The 13,009-nt window shown below is 37.2% G+C and overlaps 1 protein-coding gene across 4 annotated transcripts in view; it reads left to right on the top strand.

Annotated features, from left to right (window-relative positions):
• Positions 1 to 13,009, top strand: part of LOC104219919 (aladin) — a 35,528-nt gene that overhangs the window by 1,487 nt on the left and 21,032 nt on the right. The window contains exons 3-6 of one of the 4 annotated variants that reach the window (XM_009770687.2): positions 6,842 to 6,997; positions 11,369 to 11,483; positions 11,678 to 11,777; positions 11,900 to 12,073. In XM_009770687.2, coding sequence (XP_009768989.1) covers positions 6,842 to 6,997; positions 11,369 to 11,483; positions 11,678 to 11,777; positions 11,900 to 12,073 — 545 coding nt within the window. Of the gene's footprint in view, positions 1 to 6,841; positions 6,998 to 11,368; positions 11,484 to 11,677; positions 11,778 to 11,899; positions 12,078 to 13,009 lie in introns of all 4 variants that reach the window. The other 3 variants (XM_070156345.1, XM_009770688.2, XM_070156346.1) reach the window with 3 other exon arrangements.

Below are 13,009 nucleotides of genomic sequence, written 5' to 3'. Positions count from 1 at the left end.
AAAATTACTCCATTTGATGTCTCCAACACATAGAAGTGTGTGGAGACATTTAAGAATTTTCATGTTTATAACCCCATACAACACAAACAAAATTAGAGGAAGCTTGACTACATAGAAGTGCTTGCAAAGTCGATCTTCTTTTCTGACCCAATGTAGAGCAAGCAAACAGAGAATACCATCTTCATCTTTCTTCACTGAGTGGATATCATCACTCTGTTCTTTCATAGTCATCAATAGTTCTGTTTGCAACAAATTTTCAACAATACGAAATATAATTGCAATCACAAAACAATAGAATAATTTTATTATTCAATTGTGAGTACAATTCTGTTTCTCCTTTAATTCTTCTTTCTGGATTATCTCCGTGATTCAAGGGTTGGAGCAGCGTGTTTCTCGAATGTAAGATGATGCACTTACTTGGATGTATCTGATATTCATGAAAGTATGTTGTGGATCTTCTTGAAGTGTTTGATTATCAAAAATTATTCGGCCACATTTTGATCTCTTTGTGAGTATCCCGCGATTTCATGGGATATTCTAGATGATCTCCACTTTTTGAGATCCCCTTTTAAGGGAATATGTAACTCTTTTTATAAAAATGACCTAGGTTTAGGGTAGAGTAGCCTCCAAGTTAGGGTTTTGGTAGTGTAGCCTCCAAGCAACTCTAAGACTCCTAAAATTTCAAGAGACGTCTTGTAGTATCTTGAATTTAGGATTTAGGTTGATCCGTTAAAATTTTGATGTCTACAAATGCCCCCTACTTCAAGGTTTGGCGGTGTGCAGGTTTGCTGAAACTTGAAGACAAGACTTGAAGTACCCCGTCACCGTAACAAATATTTTTGAAACTTGTAGTTTTCGATTTGCAGGAGGAAGAGATGAAGGGCAAAATTGGTCCCACTGGGCGTGCTAATTTGTTTGCAACAAGTTTTCAACAATAAAAATAATTGCAATCACAAAAGAGTAAAGTAATTTTATTAATCAATTGTGAGTACAATTCTATTTCTCCCTTGATTCTTCTCATGATTATCTCCGTGATTCGGGGGTTAGAGCAGCGTGTTTCTTGAATGTAGGATGATGCACTTACTTGGATGTATCTGATATCCATGAAAGTATGTTGTGGATCTTTAATTGTTTGATTATCAAGAATTATCCGGCCACGTCTTGATCTCTTTGTGAGTATCCCGCGAGTTTATGGGATATTCGAGATTATCTCCACTTTTTGAGATCCTTTTTAAGGGAATATGCAACCCTTTTTATAGGAATGACCTAGGGTTAGAGTAGAGTAGCCTCTAAGTTAGAGTTTTGGTAGAGTGGCCTCCAAGCAACCCCAGTAGACTCCTAGAATTTCAAGAGACGTCTTGTAGTATCTTGAATTTAGGATTTAGGTTGATCCGTTAAAATTTCGATGTCTACAAGTTCATTTATGAAAAAAGATACAAAGGGCCTTTTACTCAATTGAACAGCAAATACTTCATACTCTTGGTGCAGATTTTCACCAACCATTGCCTCCAAGTAATCTGCAATACCAATTATCTTTGGATGATAAGTAGCTATGAGGATCATCATGCCCCACTTTAGAACTCATTGTATGACTTATCCATAAGCCCACATGAGTGATTAATACACCAAGAAACTTCTGTGTTGAGTAACTGGAATATAAACCTTCCGTTGGAATGGCAATTAGCATAAAAGTGTGCTCGCCATTATAAAGAATTGCGGGTGAGCAAAAGAGTTGAGTACACAACTTTGTTAACCATGGTACTTAGACTGTCCATTTGGACAAAAGAATCAGATGCACCATGATAAAATTTAGCCGCATAGCAAGATGCACAGAATAGCAGCCTATCATCATTGATAAGACCTTTTTCCTCCAATCTTCTTTTGTATTGTTCACGCAGCATGACATAGATAACCATATTCACTGAGGTTACCACTACGTGCTTCACCAATGTCTTCTCAATTTGATCAATTAATAGTTCGGCTAATAAAGAATTGGAGTCCGTTGCATGGTCCTTTCTACTAACACTTAGAGCATTTCCAATATAAACATCTGCTGGCTGCTCTCCAACCACTAAGTTGACAGTTGCTGCCTCCATAAAATCTCTTTCCAGAGCTACATAGTAGTCTAGGCCATTGCATGAACCATCTTTTGAAATTCCAGCCGACGAGCACGAATAAACTACTTGGTCATTCACATGAAGCCGACAAAAGTCGGCAACCCGCTTCTCTATCAAGTCACCCTTATCATCAAAGGTGATATGTGGAAATGAAGAAATAACAACACTCTGGATCAAACAAGTTGATAGAAATCCCCAATTATATGATTCCTTACTAACACGAGAAAAACTAGTATTATTAGTCAGCAATTCCCTTAGTGAAAGCACTTGCTTCATGTATTCGTCAACAATACCATATTGGCTAAAATGTGTACTTGTCACCCTTCTCCAATGCAAACAATTCTACACCTGCTATTTCTGGCACATCTTTTCCATTCAAAAATGTATCAACACCAAATAAGGAACAAAGTTTCCCATAGTATTGGCATGCAAGCTTCAACAAGTGAAAACTTCTTTAGCTCCTCATAAGTGGTGTGGAGAAACTAGGCCAAGAGGAGATTTAAGGACCTCCTTCAAGAACTCAAAGCATTCCTCATACAAGACATATTTAGATGTGTTTAAGATATTGCTCAACCATTTCTCCAAATCCATGAGCTCTTGGTGAGCGGCAATGACAAGAAGTCTAATGCCGAAATCATAAAGAATCATATCCAGTATGGTTGATAAACTCTTTAGCTTTTGACAGAAATCCAAAACTGTGTGCTTGTTGTGGAGGTCAACGCTCAAAGCATCTAGTAGATTTTGCAACAAGATGCTAGGATTAACATGCCACCAATAAAAAATTATATCGCGAGCGACAACATTTCTTTGTATAATTGGGAAAACAATAACCGAAACTTCTTCCTGGAGTAGAGCCCGAGCAGTTTTGATGTGGGCCATCTTAAAAAGCATGTTTTTGGAACATTGCTTTAGAGGGTGATCCAGCATAGAAAATGCACAACCTCTCCCAGCCTGCATTAGCTCCAGCAATAGCTTAAGAGCAGCTCACCTCTTCTCTTTCAATGCCTTGGTGTGTTGCAATATTGGCATCGTGATCCAGATTGCAAGCTTTGAGGGAAACTTATCTCTTGCCTTATGAAAACTTTTAAAGAATTCTCATACATTTCTAACTTTGCAAGAATAAGACACTTGTCTTCACGTAGTGGACAACATTCCCATGTCAAGCACAAGACCGTCATCTTGCTCATAGGCCAATTCCGCAACAACCTTAGTTTGAGGAGAGAATTCTTTGAAATTAGCATAGATGCACATTCTTTGAAATTAGCATAAATGATTGCATCTGGAGCAATTGCACTAGGACTTGCTGCAACAACAACTTAAGTGCTCCAATCAGTACCAATAAAAGAAGGCAAATTAGAGGACTTATTTTTTTCCACCCTCAACATGTTCTCTCCATGGTTCATCCATCTTTTGCTTGACCTCATAAGCATCGAAACATGTGCCGTCACCCCTGTGCTTCTTACTTTTCCTAGATCTTAAGAGACGTGCATTAATCCATCAAAAGACTCCACTACTTCATCAATGCTAATTTTGAAAGAATTTGAAATGCACGTCTTATCCCTTGTTTTTTCTCTAGCTGAATTGAATTAAGCCTCCTGCACTCCTTAATAGTGGAACATGTGCCAGTGAAGCATTCCTCGGTTCTGATTATATTCTCTTCAATAGCAAGGCTGTCATTTAGGGGAAGCGACCCTATTTCTTTTACATCATTCAACAGAAGGGTTTTTCCTTCCCTTGTTGAACAAGCACCAAGTGCCAAATCCAACTCCGTATGGATTATAAATTCATTATGTGCAATAACATCATTGAGAAATAGAGTTTCAAAAGTATGAACCTCGCGAGAAGATATAGAATCAGTCTCAAGTCCATGGATAGGAGAAGAGGCATTTACTTGATGACCATAATAGACAGTACCCTTAATTGGAGGTTGTTGATGTTAAAATGGCAATTAGCTCTCTTGTCCTAGATTGAGACTGTATTGGGGCTAGCAACTCACTTTTGTTATTTTTGTATATCTGCTTCTTGTACTCTTGCATCTTCTTGATGGCTTTTTATTTCATAAAAAAAATGGCAAAGGCGGATGGAGATGTTCAGTGCTATGGTTTGTTCCCACCATCCTTGTGCTAGAGAAGGAAGTTGTGTTGTTGTAAGAGATAAAACTCATAGTAGCCGCACCTTCTGGAACCACGCTGGCGGTCCAGAAATTCAAGGATGCCCTAGCGAACGCTGACGATCAGTAGAGATAGGGGGAAGCTTGGAAACTTGAGGCTTGCCACAAATGTCTAGGACTGAAATTAGAAGTGTATAGAGCAGTGTTTTAAATAGCGCTCGCCTCAGCGCTAATAGCATGAGGCGATGCGATGCGATCTTCCAACGCTATTTGCCTCTGTTGCGTGGCGATTTCAAACAGGCAAACGTCTCTGCCTGTCTAGCGAGAGGCGCCCTGTAGCGTTGCTATTTGAAAAAAGAAAAGAAAAAGGCAGTAGACCGACGATTAAAAGAAAAAATTTAGGGCTTCAGCGATTTCTTCTTCTTTCTCCTTCAAGTCGACCTAGTCACATGAGCGATTCTTCTTTCTTCTTCAAGCTTCTTCATCAGGTATGCTTCTCTTCATCTCTTTTCTTCTTTCTTTTTCTCCTTTCTTCGTCTTCTTCGCGTTTCCGCCCTTTTTTTACTTTCTTCTTCTTCTTCTCATTCTTCTTTATCTTTTTTGCTCTGTTGTTTTTGATCGAGCAACAGAGAACTTTTTCTTTCTTTCATTATTTCTTTCTTCCTTCCTTCCCTTTCTTCTTCTCTTCCTTTTTTGGCTCTGTTTTTCCATTGGCCAAACCCATAAGCGGCCCCTTTAAGTTGGCTCCGCTTTTCATTTTGACACCTCTACTTAGACCTTTTCCATTTTGACACTCCAACCCCTTTATCTCATGTGCCATTTAAACACAAAACACTGACCTGTCACATTGAGTTAGCCTCGTCACCCAGCTCGCGCGTGAGGCCTCTAGGAGGGTAAAATCACTCACCTTTTAATGGTATTAAATTTTACCCCATTTATACCCAACTTCCCCTACCCTTTCTCCATTATCATATGTAAAAAAAAGTCCTAATTCTCAAAGGCTCCATCTCCATGAATATTCAAGCTTTCTTTTTTGCAATTTGTCGAAGCTTTAGTCGAAATTAATAGGAAAGTGAACCCTATTGCCCTAATTTGTTAGTTGCTTCTTCTTCTTCTTCCCTGATTTTTAATTCGAACCCCATAGCCCTAATTTGTTAGTTGCTTCTTCTTCTTCCCCCATTTTTAACTCGAACTGCATAACCATTATAACCATGTCAGACAGAGAGTTCTCAAAAGGGATTGGATATCTGTTGTTGTGGTTTTGCACCAAACGCAGCCAGATTAATATTTGACGAAGTCACATAAGCGACTGGACTCCGAAAAGGAGCTTCAAAGAGATTTCAACCTAGCCTCAACGTAGAAAGGAAAAGAGATCACCAAAAATCGAAAACAAAACAACACCAAACTGATATGTATCCCCAACAACAGAAATGATAAATATAGCATAGAGAGAATCAAAAAAAATCAAAGACTCATATAGTAAAATAATGGCTAATCAATGGTAAAATCCGGCAAAGCCAAACGACGAGCACATGCAAAACAATTTAATTTTACCGGGTGCGGGTTATTTTTCATGGGCATAGGTGCGGGTTCATATTTTTTGGTAGGGAATTACGTGGATAATAAATCCAAGTGGCAGTAAATAATTCGTTAGCTTTACATGTTGGCAGCGATCATGAACACGCGCCTGAGTTATAAGTACATGTCAGTGTTTTTTGTTTAAATGACACATGAGATAAGCGGTTGGAGTGTCAAAATGGAATATATATATATATATATATATATATATATATATATATATATATATATATATGTATATGCAAATTTAATATTTTATTTTTTATATATATTGTCGCTTCACATAAAAAAGTAGAGTGCTTCGCTTCTCGCCTCAATGAAGCGGGCCCTCATCACTATTTGTCGCCTCACGCTATTCAAAACACGGGCATAGAGGGTATATTTGATTGAATTGCTGCCGATGCCCAGAGTAGTGAGCTCCATATCCTGGTGCAGTAGCTAAAGCATTTAATACAACGTTCAACCATAACTGTGTAGCACGTAGGTCACTATAGTAACAACGTGGTGAGAAAAATCTTTCGATGTCCATTACAAAAGAGGTCAGATGTTCGACGCTTTGATACTGAATTTTAGAGGAAGAATAAGCTAACTAGGTCTAAGCTAAAGCTAAAAAGAGAAGAAAACTAGGGCAAAAATAAGGTAAAGATTTTCATTCATAACTTTCTTCTGCTGATTTATAAGTTAAATAACGCATAGGTAATGGAGGGACTAATACTAATAAAACATAACTTACAAGCTAAAATGTAAATAACATAATTAATTAGACTAATGTGGAATAAAAAGAACTATGGTGTAATTAATAATATCATCAACTTCACAAGATTATCATCTTCCAAACTTGTAGCAATAGCATATCGTATCAAATCGTCTGCGATATTCTCTAGATTTGTTGTGTATAATTATTGACTCTTCGTATAAGAGGTTCTTACTTGAACTTACACCAATGTTATGTCTTTTAGTTATAGTTTATAGGTTGACTGTAGAATTTTTTGGTGGTCATGGTCCATATTAACTGTGGTTCCGTTTGTAATTGCAGGGAATTGTATTCAGTCCCGTTCCTTTTCAATCAGAAAATTTGTCGAGTGCACTGAGCCATGAACAAGGTCCCGACCAGAGGAAGAGTGGTTTACTTTGGGCAGCATTGCAGGCAGTCTCTACTGGTTCACCAAGCCGCTTTTTTCGCCCCGTTGATGTAAACATCCATTTCTTAATCTTTATTCAAATAGAAAAAGGAACAATTGATTTCTTAATCAATATAAAGCAGCTTCTCGTTGCATGTACGAGTCCATGCAAAAACTTTTCAATGTTGTGAACATCTTTTACAACTTTGTAAACAATTTACAGTTTTAATTTTCTAAAACTTTCTTTGGAAACATACAGGTAAATATGATTAAGCTTGAGATGCTTGATGGAGGATGTTGTGTCTAGAGTGTTATAAAGAAGTTATTTTGACTGAGAAGCCTATAGTCGATAAATGACATCAACAACATTGGATTAGTAGTGTTTCAACTATATTGCGTAGGTCCACATAACAACTCAATTGGAACAAATTTCTAAAAAGATAGACTAATCAGAAGAGGGAAAAAAGGGATTACTGTTAATTGCTACCACTAGTTTGAGCTGCCTTTTGTATATGACTTCATACGATCCTTTTTGAAATGGAAGTTGCTTTACAAAAGGTATTCACATAGATAATACTGCTCAATATGGGTATGCTTTGACTTACACACAAATAAATAGAAATTAATTCGAGTTGTTTAAAAAAAAATTAATTCAAGAAGAGGGAAACAAAAGGTAAAAGTAAAACCAAACACAACTAATTGGTATTTTGGTCCATTAGTTTTGAGAGGTTGTAGGTCATTTAAAAGAATATACTTTCATGTGATTTTAGGTTTACCTCATTCCTTTCACCTTCAATTTTCATAATATTGCATTCATTGACTAGAATTACCTAGACATGACAAATCATTTCAGGCGACCTTGTTTTATATTATCCTTTCTATGTTAATTGCACACTCTATCTAAGATCATTTATAATGTTTGCTTATATTATATGGCCGTACAACGATCTTAATGTCTTTATTTTTTAAGACATCATCATGTGGATCTATTGGGCCATAGTGGCTACGCATTCACGCCCACATATTAATGTTATCACATCCATATTATAGAACTCACCTTTTACTTTAGTGTGTATCTTCTTTTCCATAGCACCCTAGCAAACTCAACTACACTACAACTACAACTATGCATCAATCCCAAATTTGGGATCAACTTTAAGAATTCTCATTTGCCATGACGCTCTACAACTACAACTATGCATCAATCCCAAAGTTGGGATCAACTTTAAAAATTCTCATTTGCCATGACGCTCTATTTAAGCTCATCTCAGACCCATATTATACAATCTAAAAATAAAAATAAAAGTAGAAGCTTAATATATTTTGGAAAAGTATATAAATCTTTGTCATGACAAAAATACTTCTAGACAGCATAGGACATGAAGTAACCATACTAACATGACTAAAACACATCCCAAACTAATTGGTGTCACTTGCATAGATCATTTTCTTCCATTGTACTCCACTTTTATCTGAACCTACATGGAGTCTAAAATATTGTAGGTCTTTCAAGACAATTTCCTTCTATGTGATTTTGGGTCTAACTCCTCTTTTAACATCATCACTTATCATGATTTCATGCATATAGACCAATGCACCGGACGTGACTAAACCATCTCAAGTGATCTTATCTCATTTTATCTTTTTGTGCTATTTGCACCTTTGTCGAATGTAGTCATTTTTAATCTTGTCTAATCTTATAAGGCCACTCATTCACCTTAGCATCTACATGTGTGCGACATTTATCCTGTGGATGTGTTGGACTTTAGTATCCATTTCAACCATCGTATTTTGATTCTAGGTGTAACATATTCATCCGTCATACCATTCTCCTAAAATATCGAGTGTGGATATTTGAATTGTTTGCATATACGTACCGTAATCCCATCTATTCTCACCTCAATTTCATGCTTCATATGTTGACTAATCTTATCCTAAAACTCTTACTTTCTACCGTGCTTCTCCATAGTGAAAGCTTTTGGTTGATACCCTTGTTGGTTACTTCAATTAGCACAATATTGTTACCAAATAACATACACCATGTGACTTAATCTTGTATTATGTTAGTTAGCTCATGCAAGATTACGGTAATGAAGTATGAGCTCAGTATCGTTCTTTAATGTAAACACACGATTATGGGAAACTCCTATTGTATCTCCTTGGACTATTCTTACACTTGTGATGACTCCTCCATACATATCCTTTATGGTATTTATATATTTCATTAATATGAATTCTTTTTTCTCAAACACCCACCAAACGACCTTTCTTGAATGAACACCATGTGTGCTCTTTCTTCCTTTTGCAATAAATTTTCATTAATCTTTTTATCAAGAATATAGTCTCCTTTGTTAATTTACTGGGCATAAATCCTAATGGGTTCTCGTCACTTTCATAGTGCCCCTAAGTTCACGCTGTATCACTTTTTCCCTAAATTTTATCTATGACTCATAATTTCACACTTTGAATTCCTTTGTTCTTATATATTACTATTAGAATCATGGTACTCTCTCCACTCGTCGGGCATCCTACCATTTATTAGTATATCATCAAAATAGCTTAATAAGCCATCCTAATACAATGTCTCCATGATATTCCAGACTTCTATGAGGATACTATCTTACCAGTCTTTTCTAAGCCTTATATTTTTCATTACATCCTCTATTTCTGCCGGCCGAATTCTATTAGTGTATCTAAAGTTTCCATCGCACAGATGTATGGAGACCTAAAAGGTTATCTCGTGGTTTGAGTTGAACATTTGGTCAAAGTAGACTCTCCATTTCTTCTTGATCTCATCATCTCATGTCAACACTTGTTGAAAATCGTCTTTAATATATTTCACTTGGTTTAAATTCTTACTCCTGTTCTCTCTCCTGCACTGCTTGTTTACACATTTCTTTTTCGTCTTCTTGTGTCTCTAACCTTTGGTACAAACCATTTGTGGCTTCTCCTACGGGCACTACTAATAGTCTTGTTTAGCTTCTATCTTATCTCTCTTATAGTCTTCAAAGACTTCTCCGCCTTTTGTTTTTGATAATATCTTACAACACTCTTTTGCTTTAATAACTCATTCCACTGCCAAGATTCTTATGGTCAACAAGATCCTAAGCCTTTAGAGACACCTAACACTCACTTGCTAGTTTCTTAATGCTACCTAACATTTCCTTTTGCAGGGTGTCTTCATCCCGTTCGCAGTCCCATGCTCCCTCATCGCATAGTTTTTCTTGAAAAGCTAACTGGTTTGTTCCTTTTAATGCTCACCACCGAATTTTTAGTTACTTACAGGTGTTCTCGCTCTACTCTTAGACTATACATCCAAGACCACCAACCTATGTTGGGTGTTCATTGATTCTCTTAATATAATCTTACAATCCCTTGGTTCTATAATTCTATCACGCCGTCGGGTAAGGCTAAACTCTAATTTATAACTCGTGTTGCCCATCTCTCCAGCCTTTGGCCCTACCCATTTGGTTTCTTGTGGGCATGCAATATCAAATCTCTCTTTTTTAAGGTATCCATCAATCCAATCGATTTTCCAGTTAAAGAGCTAAAATTCTGCCCAAATCCGATTCTCTTGGACTAGTTTTTCCCCAATCATCTATAATGCAGGAAACCTTTCTTATTTTGCACTACGTACAGATGTTTAATGTGGCGAAACTGACTTCTTTACTCATAGTCGTCCATTATGTGGGAACCCTTTCTAATTTAGCTCCACATGTGGGCACTGATCTGGCAGGACTAACTTCTATGAAGATGTAGGAACTCTAGCTCATATTCCCTCACAGCCAGGTGACAAGGTGATGGAACCCCTAGCCTAGTTTTTATCACATTAGGGTGCCGATGTAATTTATGCCTAGGTGAGCACGTTCCAACGACATAAGTATTGTGAAGATTATCATAAATTGACTACCGCAATCGTCCTCCTTTATCCCGGTTTAGGACCAAGAACGTGAGCACGTTTACACAGAGTTAGCAACTTCAACCATCCTGTTATAGAATTTCCATAATGTTTCTTCCCCTTCCTTTCTGGTGCTCCTTTATTATATGAGTATGCCTGTTATTGATGAAATTCTCTTGATTAAAAGAACATTAATTCATAGAAACAAAAGAAGTTAGCTGAATATAGCCCATTAGACTATTCTAAATCATGAACTTGTACTCCTTGAAGATTTCTCAGCATTGCACTAAACCCACTAACCTAGTGATTTAGATGGTCTCTGATTTTATCTTGTGCAAAACTTTATGCTTATGACTAAAAGTGTCCGCCTTAAAGTATCCTGGGAGTGGGGGTGGGGGTGGGGGTAAATGACAATAGATACAGTAATTTTTACCTTTTCAATTAGATATATTTATGCATTTACCTACACTGGTGGTTAATTCAAAACTGTAAAGGAAGTAAATCGCCAATGCTGTTTTCATTTTTCTTAAAATGTGTTTTGTAGGTCAAATTGTTACAAGATGTTGATTTACATGGCCTTGGTTGGAACCAGCACAAGCATATTTTAGCCTTTATTTCAGGGTTGCATCAGGTGACAATTCATGACTATGAAGATTCTGGTTAGTACTTGTATGGCCCTTCGTGCATTTACTTGCTTGGTTCTATTTTTAGTTCAAGCCAAGATATCCTACTTCATATTGGTTATTGGACTCTATTGCTTTTGTCTGGCAGTGTTAATCTTTCATCTTTATATGCTGTTCTCAAGTGACGTTTGAAATTTTTCATGTTTTGAAAACCTTTTTATCTGCGCCAGAAGGAAAGAGTCCCTGTACTTTGATCAATGAATCCCAAAAAGATGTTAGAAGTCTAGCATGGCGGCCAAATGGTGGGAGGTCACTCTATGTGGCCTGCAAGTTAGTATCTTAGTTTTTCATATCTTAGATTTCCTGAATCTATCAGATCTCTCATATTCCTTTGATACATACTTCATGTGTTCATTTATCTGGTGCTTGTTTCCAACTGCTTCTCTGTATAGGGGTCGCATTTGCATTTGGGCTGCTTCATATCCAGGCAACTCAGCTTCAGTGAGATCAGGAGTCACATCGGGCACTCTCTCTAGAGGCTCAGGAACTAAATGGACTCTTGTGGATTTTCTTCAAAGTCCTGAACATGAACAAATTACTGCACTTTCCTGGAGCCCAAATGGAAGATATCCTAAATGGTTGCCAAACATTTATTTTGTTATTCTTGCAAATTTTACCTCCTTCATGGACCTAAGTGGGATATTTGATTTTATTTGATGAGTAGATTTTATGGTAACCACTACCTGTAAAATAATTGCACCATAAATAGAATGCACGGATAAATTTTCATTTGGATGATAAATAAGGCAGTAATAGGATGAACTTTGCGAATTAAAAGTTAGGACTCCTTTATCCAAAGTAATTTAAAATCTATACATATGGTCTAGGATGCATTTGCATATACTAGAAGTATATCCTTACTGCTAGAGCATTCTGGGTATTTTCCGTTTTAATTCACAGCAACTAACAGTATTTTGCGAGCCTCAATCTCTCAAATTTTCCCATCTCTTCCTTGTATTAATTTTTCAAATGCATATTATCTGAGCCGAGGGTCTACCAGAAACAACCTCTCTACCTTCTTAAGGTAAGTGCAAGGTCTGCGTACACCTGTGTTGTAAATAGCGCTCGCCTCAGCGCTAATAGCGTGAGGCGAGGCGATGCGAGCTGCCATCACTATTTTACAGTGTGGCGTAGCATTTTCAAAAAGGCGAGCGCCTCTGCCTTTGTAGCGTGTGGCGAGCTGTAGCGTCGCTTTTTGCAAAAAAGAAAAGAAGGCAGTAGCAGCGATCTGTTAAAACAAAAAATTAGGGCTCGTGATATCTTTACTCTTTCTCCTTCAAGTTGACAGCAAACCTACAGCAGACCAGCGATTTCCTTTCTTCTTTCTTCATCAGGTATGCTTCTGTTCATCTCTTTTCTTCTTTCTTCTTTCTTCGAGTTTCAGTTCTGTGACTCTATCCAACTTTTTTTTTCCTTCTTTCTTCTTTCTTCTCTCTTCTTTCTTTTTGTTTTGGGCTCTGTTTTTAATCGTTGCTGCTGCAACAGAACAGAGCAACACCGTG

This window comes from Nicotiana sylvestris, chromosome 9 (genome assembly GCF_000393655.2).
Source record: "Nicotiana sylvestris chromosome 9, ASM39365v2, whole genome shotgun sequence".
In the NCBI taxonomy this organism is placed as follows: Eukaryota; Viridiplantae; Streptophyta; class Magnoliopsida; order Solanales; family Solanaceae; genus Nicotiana; species Nicotiana sylvestris.
The sequence above is the reverse complement of the archived record's forward strand: the minus strand, read 5'-3'. Positions and strand labels throughout refer to the sequence as shown.